The 18,919-nt window shown below is 47.0% G+C and overlaps 1 protein-coding gene across 1 annotated transcript; it reads right to left on the reverse strand.

Moving 5' to 3' along the window:
• Positions 1 to 1,708: 1,708 nt before the first annotated feature.
• Positions 1,709 to 3,916, reverse strand: LOC147973463 (uncharacterized). The gene has a single exon (XM_087525011.1). It carries the CDS (start codon positions 3,914 to 3,916, stop codon positions 1,709 to 1,711), a length of 2,208 nt encoding a protein of 735 aa, XP_087381137.1.
• Positions 3,917 to 18,919: the final 15,003 nt, after the last annotated feature.

The raw sequence follows: 18,919 nt of genomic DNA on the forward strand, positions 1-18,919 counted from the left end.
TGTAACGCTAGACCTGACGGACCGAGTGATGACAAACAGAGACAGAAAATGTAGACTCCATCTTATACCCTTATGGTCGAGACGAGTCTACTATAGCAATCCAAATTTCTTTTTCTTTCTTCTAGGATATGAGGACACATGTAACAATATTTCTCAATTACCACAATTATTCAATTATCTGTTTCTCTTAGCAGAGTAACTTCCTTGAGATGATAAAAGAATTTGATCCACCAAATCTTGTGAATTTGTCATCCATCTTTGGTGCTACCTTGAGAAGTCCAAATAAGGTTGTCCAGATTTTAAAATCAAAGATTTTACCCTATTACGTGAAGATGAATTAGTTCATAGGCTTCATGACGAGCAACCACTTAAGAAGCCTTAGGATAGAAGATTCTACAAAGGAAAATGTTGACAAAAAATAAACAAATATATGTTTTGGAAGCTAATATTTCACTTACTATTTGCTGCTTTTTATTCTGGCATCTTCCTTGAAACAATGTTGTGGATACTTCTTTCGTTGTTGGCTCGACTCAAGTTTCAGCATCTACTCACCGTGAAATTGCTATAATTGTTTTACAAACGAGTCTATCTTCTAATACGGTTCATGACGATTAAGAAAGAATGATATTAGTAGGAGTACAACGGTTAGAGACAAAGACCAAGATAGACCTTCTAAAGAACATGTATTGGATGCTAGGAAGACACCGTAATTACCAACGTATGGTCAAAAATAAAACAAATAGTAGAAAAAATATCTCAATATATATCTATCACTCTGTCGCAACGCACGGGTATTTAGCTAGTATATATATATATATGAATAAATGAAACTCAACACAAATGATGGTAATAAAATAAAATTGTGAATATTATTTCTTACGCACTTCATATTGTTCATCAGAGTACCCTCGTTCACAGGTCGTGTGGCGGATGGACTCGCAAACGTAGTATCCATAGTAATCATTCCCTTGTTCTTGCCACAACCACTTTACAAGAAATAGAGGTCAATCAAACTGATAAGCAAGCATGCCAAATGGTATTGATGAAACTAGCGCTTGAATCACTAGGAGATGCGCGGAACATGTTACTATAGTACTTACTTTCGGGTGTCTAAATTGCAGCTTCTTCGGCAGTCCCAGAGCTTTTTTGGTGAATTTTCTCCAAACCCTGCCAGACAAAGAAAACAATTATTGATATCAGGAAATGAACAAAGTTGCTGATATGGTGGATAATGATCGATTTAACTTACTTCTCGAGCATTTGAGTCATGTCCGCATAGTCCCGGGATCTTTTTGTCTCGAGTCTAAGATGGTTACTAGTCCCTGCTCAAGCTTAATCTCTAGGAGAATATAGTGGAACCTATGCACGCATGCATAACTCATCAATTACTTTACTATAACCTGGACTAATAAGGGAAACCGAATATGCACAAGACAGTAACACTCACTTGAAGTTGTAAGGAAAGAGTATTATATCTTTGTTTTCATTTATTACCAATGATCGTAGCAAGTTGGCCTCGGTATCGTCAGCATGATATTTAACCTCAGTTGCATCTATGAGATTTGTGTTAATGAACCCAATATCACCGATTTGTCTTCTCTTTAATTTGGCGATCTTCAATCTGCATAATATAGTGAGGATAATTATAAATACATGCAATGAAAGAGCTGACCTATATAGAGAGACTTAATGACAGAAGTAGTACTACTTACAGACAGTAGCAAGTGACCGTTGCTTTATCGAGGGCCTTTTGATTGAAAAACTGGAAGAACTCCTCAAATGGAACATTCAACAGTTCAATTCCAACGAGGTCATGCTCCTCTCTAATTCTCAGCGTCAAAGTATTCCTCCCCCCAGACTCTCTGCAGGTTTTCATGTACCAATCATGGAATCTTCGCATCATCATTGTTAGAGATCTTTCATCTTTGACGAGAGGCTTCCCATACTCGTATTTGTGTTCCTCCACCTCCAAGAACTCATAATGTACATCGTCAGGCAGGTAATCTCCAAGATTGCTATAACCGGGCACCATCCTCGGATCATTAGTAGGCACCTTGAGCGGGGGGCACGATTGGTTCGCTTGTTTGCCGAGCTGGGGAATTTTTTTCCCATCTCGTCGTTCTTTTAACCTTTGATCACTGACAGTACTTCCCGACCGCTCCACTTCAACAAATGACTTTTCAATAATGCGCTCATAGTTGCCTTTCGGCGGAGACTTTGCTGGTTTTTTTAGGGTAGCCAGAGTGCGCTTCGTTTTCACCGGATCTACCTTCTCCTCCAGAGGTGGATGTTTCTTTGCTTTCACCCCTTCAAAGAAGTTCCTCACTTCTTCTCGCGCGATCTCGGCATTCTCCTCCGGGCTCCTCTCGTATGGTAAATTCTCTAGAGTCTTCAGAGAAGGACCGAATCTGTATTGCCTCCCGCCTCTGGCTGTACTGCTAGATGCCGGCAGAGCAGACGGAGCTGCTACGGCTGTCTTCTTTCCTTGCTTACGAGGAGGAGGAGGAGAAGGACTATGACGCGCCGGAGCAGCCGGAGCGGCGGTGGTTCTCTTCCGCCCTTGCTGACGAGGCAGAGAAGGAGGAGGCTGGCTGCTCGGGCGCGCCGGCGCAGGCGGAGAAGGAGGCGGAGTGCCGCCACGCGCTGAAGAAGGAGGCCGAGTGCCCTGATCGTCACTCGCCGGAGGAGGAGGCGGTGGAGGAGGCGGAGTGCCCTGACTCGCCGGAGGAGGAGGAGGCGGAGGCGTCCAGTTCGGAAGGTTGATGAGCTCCTTCTGCCATAGGCATGGAGTCTTCAGAGCAGAACCCAGCCGAGTCTCCCCTTCACCTGTAGGGTGGTCAAGCTGGAGGTCCTCAAATCCCTCCGTTATTTCATCCACCATCACCCTAGCATATCCTTCTGGAATCGGCCGGCAGTGAAAAGTTGTGCTGGGTTCCGTAGGAAAAACAGAGCCAACAGCCTCCTTGACCTTCAAATTCATCCATTGCGTCATAAGGTGGCAATTTTGACACTCCGTGATTGCATCCACGGGATAGCTGGCAGGAGCCTTCAATACATGCTTCGGCTGAAGCAGCTCAGTGGAAGCCATGTTGCTTCTCCGCTGAGATGGCGGGGTAGCTTCAGGGGAAGCTTCGGCAGTTCGTTTGCTGCGATTTGCTTCTCGTTCCTCTATCGCTTGTACCCTTGCGTGCAGCGCCTGCATTTGGGTCTGCTGCATTTTTTTCCTCCTCTCCTGGCATTTGTAACCGCCTGCGTCCGGAAAACCAGCCCTCCACGGAATGGAGCCTGGCGTGCCTCGTGTCCGTCCAGGGTGCTCAGGATTCCCGAGGGCCATTGTGAGCTCGTCATTCTCTCTGTCTGGAATGAACGTCCCTTGCTGCGTTGCATCAATATAGTGCTTTAGCTTCTTGACTGGTATGTTCATTTGCTCGTCCGAGCAAATGCATTTCCCTGATACAGGGTCCACGGTTCCGCCAGCCCCGAAGAACCAAGTCCGGCAATGGTCTGGCCAGTTCATTGTCTCTGGTTCGATCCCTTTATCAAGCAGATCATTCTCAGCCTTGGCCCACTTAGGCCGGGCTTTGAGGTAGCCACCTGACCCCGTGCGATGGTGAATCTTCTTCTTTGCAACATTTTTCTTGTTTGTCACCGACATCTTCTTACTCTTTTCTGATGTCTTGTAGGCCACAAATGCGGGCCAGTGATCTCTGATCTTCTCATATTTGCCGATGAATTCTGGTGTCTCTTCGTTGTCGACAAACGTTTTCAGCTCATTCTTCCACCTCCTGAATAGCTCTTCCATCTTCTTAAGAGCATGAGACTTGATTAATTGCTCTTTAACTGGCTTCTTCGGATCCTCCTCTGGCGGTAGGGTGAAATTTGCCTTCAGCTCAGTCCAAAGATCATCTTTCTGCATATCATTGACATACGACACCTCAGGGTCTTCGTTCTTAGGCTTATACCATTACTGGATGCTGATTGGGATCTTGTCCCTAACAAGAACCCCGCACTGAGCAGAAAATGCTTCCTTTGTCTAGATGGGTTCAATCGGCATGCCATCGCGTGCGATTTCTGTGATCTCAAACCTTTCATCCGAACGCAACTTTTTCTTCGGGCCTTGTCTCTTTACCGAAGTTATGCTCGATCCGGAGGGCTAGAAAAAAGAAGAATTAGATGAGAGTTAATTAATATGTGTACATACCAAAACAATGAATGCATCAATTAGCTAGTCATCACAGGCTTAACTAATATATTTACCTGGTCGGACTCTGTTCGGTCACCGGAGCCGTCACCATGGGCTCCTTCTTGCACCAGCATTGGGTCACCGGAGCCATCATAATCATGTGTTTCCTCCTCCATGCTTCGATCACTGTAGATTGCTTCTTCTTCACCATGTTCTGCTTCCAGACCATCATTGTCGTTAAGATACGACATGACATCACCTCCAGCTAAGATTATGTCCCCCAACACTTGTTCTTGTTCCTCGTCTCATCCGAACTCCATTGTTTCTGCAAATATTACAACATGGCAATTATTACAAAAACATGACAGCATGTGGATATATTAGTTGCAAACGTAGACCTAGCTTATTCCGGGTTTGGGGTGGCCTCGGCAACGCTTCAAGGGTAGGGGCGCGGCAGGAGGGGGTAGGAGACCGACATCGTTTTTTTCTAGGGTTTGGGTGTCCTCGAGAGTTTTGGTCGAGCGAGAGGGCCGGGGGTGCTCCCGTGGTATAAGTTATCGGGGAGGGGGTAGGTCGAACCCCCCCCCCTCGTGTTGAAGTTATCGGGAGTATATCGACAACGACATATCCGATAAAAAATAAGAAGACGAAGAAGAAATAAAAAGAGGAGAAGAAGATATTAATAGAGGAGAAGATTAAAGAAAAAAATAAGAAGAAAAAAGAGGAGAATAAGAAAGAAATAGAGGAGAAGAAGAGAAAACAAAATATTCTATTTTCTCTTCTTCTCCTCTATTCCTTTCTTCTTCTCCTCTTCTTTTTCTTCTTTTTTCTTCTTCTTATTTATTTCTCCTCTTCTTCCTCTCCTCTTCCTCTCCTCTTCTTCTCCTTTCTTCCTCTTCTTATTTTCCTTTTTCCTCTCATTATTTTTCTTCTTCTTCCTTTCCTAGCTAGATATATAAAACTTTTCTAAAAATGTAACTTTTGCATACATACATGCGAAAATAATATTATCGGGGAGGGGGTAGGTCGAACCCACCCCCCTCGTGTTGAAGTTATCGGGACACAGGGTATATCGACAACGACATATCTGATAAAAAATAAGAAGACGAAGAAGAAATAAAAATAGGAGAAGAAGATATTAATAGAGGAGAAGATCGAAGAAAAAAAAGAATAAAAAAAAGAGGAGAACAAGAAAGAAATAGAGGAGAACAAGAGAAAATAGAATATTCTATTTTTTCTTCTTCTCCTCTATTCCTTTCTTCTTCTCCTCTTCTTTTTCTTCTTTTTTCTTCTTCTTATTTATTTCTCCTCTTCTTCCTCTCCTCTTCTTCTCGTTTCTTCCTCTTCTTATTTTCCTTTTTCCTCTCATTCTTTTTCTTCTTCTTCCTTTCCTAGCTATATATAAAACTTTTCTAAAAATGTAACTTTTGCATGGAAAAAATGTTTTCTTCTCCAACAAAAAACACATATCATCTCATCTCATTTCATCCACATCCATGCATACATCATATATATGATCATCTATGAACAAAAAAACATCATATTCTATATAAAAATCATCATATATATGAACAAAAACAATTATGATAACAAGCATATACATCATCATATATACGAAAAAAACAAGCATATATACATGAAAAAAACAAGCATATATATATATCATCATATATATGAAAAAAACAAGCATATATACATGAAAAAACAAGCATATATAGGACAGGGAGGGCGCCGGCCGGACCAAGGTGATCGGGGCAGGGGCGCGGGGTCAGCGGCGAGGATGGCGACGGCAATGACGTGGACGGGGCAGGGGCGCGCGCTCGGGGCAGGGGGCGACGGCGACGAAGGGGGCGGGGCAGGGCACGGCGACGACGGGGCGGGCCGGGGCGGCGCGCGTCGGGGCAGGGCTGGGGCGGCGCGCGTCAGGGCAGGGGCGGCGAGCGGCGACGGCGTCGGGCGAGGGCACGGGCCACGGCGAGGCGCGGGCGACGATGACGGTGGGCGACGACGACGGTGGGCGACGACGATGGTGGGCGACGACGACGGTGGGCGATGGCGATGGCGGGGGCGGCGGGCGGCGTCGGGGCAGCCTGGCGGCGTTGATGTCGTCGGCGTCGTCGGGGGCAACTGCGAATGAGAAGTGAAAATTTCCTAAGTGTCATCTTATATAGCAAAGCCATTAGTCCCGGTTCATGGCACCAACCGGGACTAATGCCTCCCTTTAGTCCCGGTTGGTGCCACCAACCGGGACCAAAGGTCTCTTTTCAGCAGCCGAGCCCTTTGGTCCCGGTTGGTGGCACCAACCGGGACTAAAGGGGGGCATTGGTCCCGGTTGGTGCCACGAACCGTGACCAATGCACCCCTTTAGTCCCGGTTGGTGGCACCAACCGGGACCAAAGGTCTTGTGCTGCCCCGCGTCAAAAGTTTAGTACCACCTCGCTAGCTGAGAGAGCTCGAGAGTGGTTTATAAGCCCCGCTGCGGCTGCCCACTCGAGCTCCTCTCAAATGCAGGCTTACGGGCCTAATCTTACACTATGTTGTCTGTGGGCCTATTGGGCCTTCTGCGGGCCTGAATCCTGGCCCAGGTTGGGTTTCAAGTCGTATTCAGGCCATGGTGGCCCAATAGGTGGTAGTTTTTTATTTTTTTTCTAGTTTTTTTGTTTTGTTTTTTGCATTATTTATTTTCTTTTGTTTCTTGCTTTATTTTTTTATTCTTTTTGCTTTTAGTTTTAGAAAAATTATAAACTTTCTGTTAGTGCCATTAGTTTTCAAATTTGAATAGTTAAAATTTGAATTCTTTGAAATTTATGTGAATCACAAGTTTGTGATAAACTTTGCTAGAAAAATATTTTTTCCTAGTTTTTTTGTTTTGTTTTCTGCATTATTTATTTTCTTTTGTTTTTGTCGGCGTTCTGGGAACGGGGGTCCCCAGACTTGCCTGCATGCGGCCTGCGGCGTGGCTCAAAGGGGGCCCAGCACGGCCCGTCTTCATCAACACAGACCCAAGACCCTCGTGAGGGGCCAAGCCTCGCGGGGCGGACGACATGGAGCTTCCTCAGGCACGGCCTCATCAGGCTGGCTCGCGAGGAGGCGGAGAGATCAAGGCGGGGTACCTCACGATGTGCCCATGACGCAAGCCATGACGACCAAGGGTGCCAGGCGGGCGTCAGCCCGCGCAGTGTCCTCCTTTCCTCTTTGGTGCAAAGGGAGCAAGCGCAGGCGAGAGCATCAAGCAAAGGCACCCGTTTCGGTGCAACGAGACCAAGACCAGTCCAACGGCAGGGAGGAAGTCATTGTGGAGCCCAAGCCAGCGTCACCACCAGAGTCTTTGGCAGGCGAGGACCAACTTTAGTCAGGATAAGTGTACCAGATGTTCCCCTTTAAAATGGCCAATTGTTGGTGCCCTTCCCACTCAATATTTGGGAAAGAGGCCCAGGGCCTTTGCCTATAAATAGGACTAGCCACCCACAGGGTAGGAGGATGGAGAATCGTCCAACCCAGGATGGAGAATCGGCCAACCCAGCATCGAGGTCGGATCACAATCGAGAAGAGACAGAGAGAGAAGGGTGACTGAACTCCTCCTAGTAGTTCATCCCCCCCAGCCAAGAACAGACCCTCGCGAGGCTGTTCTTCCTTGTATTGCTCATCATCATCAGCCCAAGAGGCAATCCACCACACCGCACACTGGAGTAGGGTATTACACCACAAAGGTGGCCCGAACCAGTATAAACCCTGTGTCTCTTGTGTTGTTCTTTCCATAGCTTAGATCTTAGCGAGGCGGAGGGGTGCAGGTAGGTAGAAGGCGAAATCTCCGCGCGCACCCCAGTGTTCGAACCTCAAGGGTCTGCCGGAACCCGAAATTCGACAGTTTTTTGCTTTATTTTTTAATTCTTTTTGCTTTTTGGTCACCAAAATTATAAACTTTCTGTTAGTGCCATTAGTTTTCAAATTTCAATTATTAAAATTTGAATTGTTTGAAATTTGTGTGAATCACAAGTTTGTGATTAACTTTACTACAAAAATAGTTTTCCCTGTTTTTTTGTTTTGTTTTTTGCATTATTTATTTTCTTTTGTTTTTTTCTTTAATTTTTAATTCTTTTTGCTTTTAGGTTAGCAAAATTATAAACTTTCTGTTAGTGCCATTAGTTTTAGAAAAATTATAAACTTTCTGTTAGTGCCATTAGTTTTCAAATTTGAATAGTTAAAATTTGAATTCTTTGAAATTTATGTGAATCACAAGTTTGTGATAAACTTTACTAGAAAAATAGTTTTCCTAGTTTTTTTGTTTTGTTTTCTGCATTATTTATTTTCTTTTGCTTTTGCTTTATTTTTTAATCCTTTTTGCTTTTAGGTCAGCAAAATTATAAACTTTCTGTTAGTGCCATTAGTTTTCAAATTTGAATAGTTAAAATTTGAATTGTTTGAAATTTGTGTGAATCACAGATTTGTGATTAACTTTACTATAAAAATAGTTTTTTTCCTATTTTTTGTTTTGTTTTTTGCATTATTTATTTTCTTTTTTAGTTTTAATTTTTAATTCTTTTTGCTTTTAGTTTAGCAAAATTATAAACTTTCTGTTAGTGCCATTAGTTTTAGAATAATTATAAACTTTCTGTTAGTGCCATTAGTTTTCAAATTTGAATAATTAAAATTTTAATTCTTTGAAATTTGTGTGAATCACAAGTTTGTGATTAACTTACTAAAAATGAGAATAGATGCGCTTATAGAGAAAATTCAACCTAAATTCATAGTAAATTTCTATGAATTTTAGAGAAATTCACTTTGAATTTAGGTTAAACTTTTCTCTATAAGGGAATCTATTTTCATTTTGACAGGAGCTCAACAAGGCAGAGAGGGAAGGGCTTATAAACCGGTGTGAGCCCCCTTCGGTTGGTGAGGTGGGACTAAACTCTGCCGGCAACGAGGACCAACCCTTTAGTCCCGGTTTGTGGCACAAACCGAGACTAATGGTCATGGGCCAGGGGCGAGGAGCATTAGTCCCGGTTGGTGCCACGAACCGGGACCAATGCCCCCTTTAGTCCCGGTTGGTGGCACCAACCGGGACAAAAGGCCTTGCGCTGCCCGCGGCCAAAAGTTTAGTCCCACCTCGCTAGTTGAGAGGGGCTCGGAGTGGTTTATAAGCCCCACTGCGGCTGCCCTCTCGAGCTCCTCTCAAATGCAGGCTTATGGGCCTAATCTCACACTATGCTGTCTGTGGGCCTATTGGGCCTTATGCGGGCCTGAATCCTGACCCAGGTTGGGCCTCTAGTCATATTCAGGCTGTGGTGGCCCAATAGGTGGCAGTTTTTTTTGTTTTTTTCTAGTTTTTTGTTTTATTTTTTGCATTATTTATTTTCTTTTGTTTCTTGCTTTATTTTTTAATTATTTTTTCCATTAGTTTTAGAAAAATTATAAACTTTCTATTAGTGCCATTAGTTTTCAAATTTGAATAGTTAAAATTTGAATTATTTGAAATTTGTGTGAATCACAAGTTTGTGATTAACTTTACTATAAAAATTGCTTTTTCCATTTTTTGTTTTGTTTTTTGCATTATTTATTTTCTTTTGTTTTTTGCTTTTTTAATTCTTTTTGCTTTTTGCTCAGCAAAATTATAAACTTTCTGTTAGTGCCATTAGTTTTAGAAAAATTATAAACTTTCTGTTAGTGCCATTAGTTTTCAAATTTGAATAGTTAAAATTTGAATTCTTTGAAATTTGTGTGAATCACAAGTTTGTGATTAACTTTACTATAAAAATAGTTTTTTTCCAGTTGGCCGAACCATAAGACATTAAAGCATTTCAAATGAAGTCTGAAAAAGTTGAAAGTTGGCATGGTATCATAATTTCACCCACATAGCATGTGCATGTACAAAACGGACAATCGTATCATACTCGTCTATTACGAAGTTGGCATGGTATCATCATAATAGTTGCGGGAGAAAGTCTTCACTTTTTCTTCGCTTGTGTCATTTGCTTATTGCGCCGTAACCATGGATAATCTTCATCGTTTATCAGGATGCTTGGGTCAGCCTTGACTTTGAAGGGAGGAATTTCATGAAACTTTTCATAATCTTCAGACATGTCTGTCTTGCCCTCCACTCCCACGATGTCCCTTTTTCCGTAAAGAACTATGTGGCGCTTTGGCTCATCGTATGATGTATTCGCTTCCTTATCTTTTCTTTTTCTCGGTTTGGTAGACATGTCCTTCACATAGATAACATGTGCCACATCATTGGCTAGGACGAACGGTTCGTCTGCATACGCAAGATTGTTGAGATCCACTGTTGTCATTCCGTACTGTGGGTCTACATGTACCCCGCCTCCTGACAGATTGACCCATTTGCACTTAAACAAAGGGAACTTAAAATCAGGTCCATAGTCAAGTTCTCATATGTCCACTATGTAACCATAATATGTGTCGTTTCCCCTCTCGGTTGCTGCATCAAAGCGGACACCGCTGTTTTGGTTGGTGCTCTTTTGATCTTGGGCGATTGTGTAAAATGTATTCCCATTTATCTCGTATCTTTGTAAGTCAATACAGTCAAAGATGGTCCCCTGGACAACAAGTACAGCTCATCACAAACAGTGTTGTCACCTATGAGACGTGTTTCCAACCAACTTCTGAAAGTCCTGATGTGTTCACATGTAATCCAGTCGTCGCACTGCTCCGGGTGTTTGGAGCGCAGACTGTTCTTGTGTTCATCGACATATGGGGTCACCAAGGTAGAGTTTTGTAGAACTGTGTAGTGCGCTTGAGACCAAGAATATCCATCCCTGCATATTATTGAGGCCCCTCCCAGCGTGCCTTTTCCAGTCAGTCTCCCCTCATACCGCGATTTAGGGAGACCTATCTTCTTTAGGCCAGGAATGAAGTCAACACAAAACCCAATGACATCCTATGTTTGATGGCCCATGGAGATGCTTCCTTCTGGCCTAGCGCGGTTACAGACTTATTTATTTAGGATTCCCATGAACCTCTTAAAGGGGAACATATTGTGTAGAAATACGGGCCCCAGAATGACAATCTCGTCGACTAGATGAACTAGGACGTGCATCATGATATTGAAGAAGGATGGTGGGAACACCAGCTCGAAACTGACAAGACATTGCGCCACATCACTCTTTAGCCTTGGTACGATTTCTGGATCGATCACCTTCTAAGATATTGCATTGAGAAATGCACATAGCTTCACAATGGCTAATCGGACGTTTTTCGGTAGAAGCCCCCTCAATGCAACCAGAAGCAATTGCGTCATAATCACGTGGCGGTCATGAAACTTTAGGTTCTGAAGCTTTTTCTCTGGCATATTTATTATTCCCTTTATATTTGACGAGAAACCAGTCGTGACCTTCATACTGAGTAGGCATTCAAAGAAGATTTCTTTCTCTTCTTTCGTAAGAGCGTAGCTGGCAGGACCTTTATACTGCTTAGGAGGCATGCCGTCTTTTTCGTGCAAACGTTTCAGGTCCTCCCGTGCCTCAGGTGTATCTTTTGTTTTCCCATACATGCCCAAGAAGCCTAGCAGGTTCACACAAAGGTTATTCATCACGTGCATCACGTTGATTGAAGAGCGGACCTCTAGGTCTTTCCAGTAGGGTAGGTCCCTAAATATAGATTTCTTCTTCCACATGGGTGCGTGTCTGTCGGTGTCAAAACCGGCGGATCTCGGGTAGGGGGTCCCGAACTGTGCGTCTAAGGCGGATGGTAACAGGAGGCAGGGGACACGATGTTTTACCCAGGTTCGGGCCCTCTTGATGGAGGTAAAACCCTACGTCCTGCTTGATTTATTCTTGATGATATGGGTATTACAAGATTTGATCTACCACGAGATCGAAGAGGCCAAACCCTAGAAGCTAGCCTATGGTATGATTGTATGTTGTCCTACGGACTAAAACCCTCCGGTTTATATAGACACCGGAGGGGGCTAGGGTTACACAGAGTCGGTTACAAGGAAGGAGATCTACATATCCGTATCGCCAAGCTTGCCTTCCACGCCAAGTAGAGTCCCATCCGGACACGGGACGAAGTCTTCAATCTTGTATCTTCATAGTACAACAGTCCGGCCAAAGGATATAATCCGGCTGTCCGGAGACCCCCTAATCCAGGACTCCCTCAGTAGCCCCTGAACCAGGATTTCAATGACGATGAGTCCGGCGCGCAGTATTGTCTTCGGCATTGCAAGGAGGGTTCCCCCTCCGAATACACCACGGAAGAATTTGAATACAAGGATAGTGTCTGACCCTGCAAAATAAGTTCCACACACCACCGTAGAGAGAATAATATTTCCACAAATCCAATTTGCTGGCTTGTTTTGGCAACACGACATTATGTCATGGCCCAGTGATTATTCGAACCGTTTCCTTTAACTAGCCCCGCACATAACGCGAGGCAGTTTTTTGACACGTCTTGTCAAAGCAGAGATCATGTCCCCTTATCACGGGATTCTCATCAATACGGGCGTGGGTAACCCAACCGCGCCATCAATTACGGTGCTTGGGGGATAAGCGAGTTTTACCAGGCTAGTGGGGGCGCATAGTTTCGGTCGCCCATATAAAGGGATAAGGATTCACCTTTTCATCCACGCCTTCTTCCTCCTTTGCTCATCCATTTTCGCACACTCGAGCTCCAGTGCCCAAGTCTGCATTTCCCACCTCGACCTTCTCCAACCATGTCCGGAGCGGGAGGCAAGTGGATGGTCTCCTCCGTCATGGAGGGACACATCAAGAAGCTGAGGAGAGCCGGATACCTGCCCGACGACATCGCGCACCGGCTCCCAGATGAGGGGTAGTTCATCCCTACCCCCAGGCCCCATGAGAGGGTAGTGTTCCTTACCCATTTCCTCCGCGGACTGGGATTCCCTCTCCACCCATTCGTCCGGGGGCTCATGTTCTACTATGGCCTGGATTTCCACGATCTGGCCCCGAACTTCATCCTCAACATCTTGGCGTTTATCGTCGTGTGCAAGGCCTTCCTCCGCATCAAGCCCCACTTCGGCTTATGGCTGAAGACCTTCAATGTCAAGCCAAAGGTAGTGAGCGGCCGCCAGGCAGAGTGCGGAGGTGCCATGGTGGGCAAGATGCCCAACGTCACATGGCTCGAGGGCTCCTTCGTGGAGACCATAAAGGGGTGGCAATCGGGGTGGTTCTACATCACCGAGCCGCGTGACCCTAAATGGGCAGCGGCCCCCGAGTTCCGATCTGGCATCACCATGCGGCTCACCTCCTGGCAAGAGAAGGGCCTGTCCTGGGGTAGTTCGGGAGAGCTGACTGGACTCCAAACATGTATTCAAAACATGGTGAACAAGAAGCTCAAACTCGCCAACGTAGTCCAGGTCATGCTCATCCGCCGGATCCTCCCGTGCCAACAACAGGCTTTCAACTTGTGGGAGTTTGACCCGGCCCAGCACCGAACTCTGAACAGGCTCTTCGACACAACTCACGAGGATGCCTGGAAGGTGCTATTCAAGGGTGCCGAGGTTCCCCCTCCCACTACTGAGGATCGCGGATTCTGCGTGAAGCGTCAAGCCAGCGCGGTAAGCTGTTTTACCTCTCACAGGATACTTGATTTTCATAGTTTGACTCTACACGGGATCTAAGCTCCCGTACCTTTGACAGGACTGGCAGGAGACGGCCAAACAGATCGACTGTCCGGCTCCTTTGCCCGAAGGCCCAGCAGACGCTCTCCTAACGAAGATGCTGACTCCGGCTCCTTACAAGGTGCCGGAGAAGACCAAGAAGGCCAAGGGAACTGGAAAGAGTTCCCGACGCCAGGTGTCATCGGACTCATCGTCCGATAACTCTGCGACGCACTCCTCCCCCGAAGACGAGGAGGAAGAAGAAGATGCTCCCCCTTCAGTTGGGGGAGACAAGAAAAGGAAGGCTACCCCAACTGGGGAGGCCGAAGGGTCCAAGAAGGGAAGGACTCTCCTTCCGGACAGTTCCACCACCGCCGCCGAAGGCGAAGACGAGTGGCTGCTCAGGGCCAAGCCCCTCACGAAGTCGTAAGTATTCGGATACCAGAGTAACTCATAGCATTCCTTTGTCGCACTACTTCCCCTAACGCCGAATATGATTATGCAGGCCGCCACGAGCCTGTATCGATGTATCGTTGGACGGCTCCCTGGGCTCGTCGGATATGGATAGCGATCCACTTCCGACCGCCACCTCCCCTTGCCCTGTGGACGACGCCAAGGTATTGTCTCAAGAGGCACCGGGTCGAGGGGAGACTGTCCCGGAGGCGCCTCAAGGCGACCTTCCGGACTCCGGGAGCAGAGGGAACAAGGCCCCTGAGGGCTTTGAGTTCGGCCCTCAGCGGAACACCGCGCCGGAACCTCCAGTGGTTCCGGACTCGGGCAGGCGGCCTCCTTCCAAGAGGGGCAAGATGCTTGTGCCGGTGACCTCTGTCCATCCAGAGGCGCCGGACAATCTGCTGGGAGCGCTTCGCAGTGCTTCCATCGACAAGGAGCACCGTACTATTATGAGTGCGGTGGTCCAGAAGGTTCAGTTCGCCAAGAGCGGATTGACTGAAGCATGTGCCAGCCTTCTAACAGGCTTTGAGGTAAGTGTTTAAAATATAGGAAAAATATTACCGCATAGATAGTAGCCCCTGATGCTCTGTTCGGTGTTCACAAAGAAAAGCCGAACAGAGGATCAAACAATATCGCAGGAGTCTAATATAAGTATGTCAATATGCGTATGCAGGCTTCGCTGCTGGCATCTACCGCACTGACTGCGGAGGTCGCGCACTGAAGCAGGACCTTAAAGGGTCCAAGGACGAGCTCGGCTTTTCCAAGAGGCAGCTCGAGGAGAACAAAGGTAAGTAGTACCTAGTCTATGGATATGTATAAAAAGAATGCGATTGCAAAATGATAGGATCATCATGAATTTACTAGGGGCCACGACCGAAGTGGCGACCCTAAAGCAAGTGTTGTCCGAGGCCGAAGATAAAGCGGCCAAGGAGCGCACCGAGCGGGAAAGGCAAGAGGCTCGGGTGGGCGAGGTGCAGCAGGAGCTCCAGGCACTCGTGACGAAGCACGAGGCGTTGGAGCTTGACTTGAAGACGCGAGAGTCTGAGCTTGCCGCGGCCCTCGAGAGCACAAAGAGTGCCAAGGCCGAAGCCCAAAAGGCCCTCCAGGAGATTGACGCGATGAAGAAAATAGCGGCGGGTAAGGCATTCTATATGCAAAGCAAGCATGTGAAAGTAAATTACCTATTACTTACCCGAATTCGGAGCTCTCCAGGAGCATTCGCATATTTGCGCCATAGCATGTCAGATGCCGCACAGTTTTACCAGGCCGAGGAGGGAAGCTCAACGGAGAAGCTATTCTGGTCTCAATATAATGGGACCGAACACCCAGTGCCTATGAGCGACCAGCTGAAGCAGCTAGTCGAGCTACACAAGGTGGCCGAACAGGCCATGAACGGCTTTATAGTCCGGCTGTGGCCTGGCGACACCCTTCCGAACAGCTACTTCGGCCTGGTGAGGCGGCTTGTGGATGCCTGCCCACGGCTGGAAGTCGTCAAGCGGTCTGTCTGCATCGAAGGTGCACGCCGGGCTTTCGCCTGTGTGAAGGTGCAATGGGCCAAGCTAGACGCCGTGAAGCTGATCAAGGAAGGACCGCCGCAGGGCAAGGAGCATCGCACCCCCGAAATTTATTATGAGGGTGTCCTGAAGGGAGCCCGTCTTGTAGCGGACGAATGTCCAAAGGATGTAATATTTGAGTAAACTTGCTCGTGTGATCCTGTAGGATGAAAACTTGTTTCATATGCGCTATGCAACGCTTGTTTGAATTTAAAATATTACCTTCTGTTTGGCTGTTTATCCAATCTGAGAGATGGCTAGTCCTCGGCTTCTGCACCCATGCCGCGAGTGCTGGGGTGTTCGGGATAAACCTGAGCACTCTTGTTCCCATTCTTGGGTCCTTCGAGGGAGGTGCTCAGCACAGTGAACAAGGCAACCAGACTAATAATGCTTTATCACTCACACTTAGCCATAGAATTCTATAATTTTAAATTTCAGCGAAGCCCCTGGTATTCGGAAGGCCGAATTCGGGGCGCGATACACGCCTTTAAGCCGGACAGGACTGGCTCCTCGCTCTAAGCGGCATAAGTCTTTAGGGACTCGAAACCTCGCCAAACAGCGACCAGTCTCTCGCCTTATCATGACAGTCAGTTTTAGCTTTCTCTACTGAGGTGCTTAGCCCAGCAGAACCGGGGCACAATCGCAGTAGTTCTCCTAGTGCTACCTTAGTCGATAGAGCGGAACGTAAGGTACCAAAACAGAGGAGCCGGGCAAACCCAACATTTGACCAAAGACATGATTCGGAGCTGATGCATATAATGCTATAAGTTCGGGGTGCCGCACTTGTGGAAGTGTTCAGACTTCTCACACCATAATGTGGGGTACTTAAGCCCCTGGTGTATTGGTCATACCAAAGTGTACGGTTGCAAGGCGTCATTAATGAACACATATATATATATATAACAAGAATGTAATAATAGTCGTAATGTTATGCATTGTTTATTCAAAAAGGTGCATTAAGGCAGAATGATACAGATAGTGCGATAAGCAAAAAGTAGGACTATGTCCCTTCCAAGGGCAAGCTGAGGAATAGTATTAAAGAAAATATTTCACTCGTTATCGTAATCCACCTGGGAGTTCCGTGGTGTGACGTAGCTTTCTACCTCCTTGGTTGTTGCATCATGTGTTCGGCAATCATGCTGCCGTACAGGGTTTCCAGAGATTAAAGTCCTGAAAGAGAAAAATAACAAAGCGGGAAGCCCCTAGTGCGGTTTACGCCGCGTATTGGGGCGTGCCGTAGTTGTGCCCCCCTCCCCGCCTGTGCCCATGGTATTTTTAATGCGTAATTATGTACGCGTGGCACGAATTTCGCCATTTGGCTTGGGCTGGGGTGGGGGCCGCATTGCTACGTGAGCTCAGATCGTGCCAGGCGGTCTAGTTGCCGATTACTCCGAGCGCGCTTGAAGGTGTCCGAGTCTTGAAACGCTGAACTGGTGGATTGCCTTGAGAGGCTGCTTTGCACTTCTGCTGCGAGGGCCGCAGTGTGCTCCTCCGTGCGGAGAGAACGCTCTGTGTTTCCATTAACTGTGATGACCCCCCGAGGTCCTGGCATCTTGAGCTTGAGGTATGCATAATGCGGTACCGCATTGAATCTCGCAAATGCGGTTCGCCCGAGCAGTGCATGATAGCCACTGCGGAAAGGGACTATATCGAAGATTAATTCTTCGCTTCGGAAGTTATCCGGGGATCCGAAGACCACTTCTAGTGTAATTGAGCCTATGCAATGGGCCCCTACACCTAGAATGACGCCTTTAAAGGTCGTTTTTGTGGGTTTGATCCTTGAGGGGTCTATACCCATTTTGCGCACTGTGTCCTAGTAAAGCAGGTTCAGGCTGCTGCCGCCATCCATAAGGACTCGAGTGAGGTGAAATCCGTTGATGATTGGGTCTAAGACCAGTGCGGCGAATCCGCCATGATGGATACTAGTGGGGTGGTCCCTGCGATCGAAGGTGATCGGACAGGAGGACTATGGGTTGAACTTTGGGGCGACTGGCTCCAACGCATATACATCCCTGAGCGCACGCTTCCACTCCCTCTTGGGGATGTGGGTTGCGTATATCATGTTCACCGTCCGCACTTGTGGGGGGAACCTCTTCTGTCCTCCGGTGTTCGGCTGCCGGGGCTCTTCCTCGTCATCGCTATGTGGCCCCTTATCTTTGTTTTCGGCAATTAACTTGCCGGCCTGCTTGAATACCCAACAATCCCTATTGGTGTGGTTGGCTGGCTTGTCGGGGGTGCCGTGTATCTAACATGAGCGATCGAGTATGGGTCCAGACTGGACGGGCCCGGAGTGCTTCTTTTAAATGGCTTTTTCCGCTGACCGGGTTTAGAGCCTTTGAATCCGGCATTGACTGCCGTATCCTCGATATTGTCGTTGTTAATGCGGCGCTTATGTTTATTTCGACGTGACCTGCCATTGCCGTCCTTGGTATCCGAAGTACCACGGTTCTTTGATATGTTATTATTGCGAGCCAGCCAGCTGTCTTCTCCCGCACAAAAGCGGGTCATGAGTGTCGTGAGGGCTGCCATAGATTTCGACTTTGCCTGACCCAGGTGCCGGGCTACCCACTCGTCGCGGATGTTGTGTTTGAAAGCTGCTAGGGCCTCTGCATCCGGACAGTCGGCGATTTGATTTTTCTTTGTTAGGAACCGAGTCCAGAATTGCCTAGCCGATTCTTCTGGCTGCTGAATTATGTGGCTCAAGTCATCGGCATCTGGTGGTCGCACATAAGTGCCCTAAAAGTTGTCAAGGAATGCGGCCTCCAGATCTTCCCAACAGCTAATGGACTCTGCTGGCAAGCTCTTAAGCCAATGTTGCGCTGGTCCTTTGAGCTTTAGTGGGAGGTATTTGATGGCGTGTAAGTCATCACCGTGGGCCATGTGGATGTGGAGGAGGAAATCCTTGATCCATACCGCAGGATCTGTTGTGCCATCGTATGATTCTATATTTACGGGTTTGAAACCCTCTGGGATTTGATGATCCATCACTTCGTCTGTGAAGCATAAGGGGTGTGTGGCGCCTCTGTATTGGGCTATATCGTGACGCAGCTCGAATGGGTCTTGCCCGCTGTGTTCGGCCCGGCCGGATTTACATTTACTGTATAAGGCGTGACATTTATCGTCTTCCATAGTGGCGCACCCTCGTGATCCGTAGAT

Source organism: Triticum urartu, chromosome 5A (genome assembly GCF_056163025.1).
Source record: "Triticum urartu cultivar PI428250 chromosome 5A, HENAU_Tu73, whole genome shotgun sequence".
NCBI lineage: Eukaryota > Viridiplantae > Streptophyta > Magnoliopsida > Poales > Poaceae > Triticum > Triticum urartu.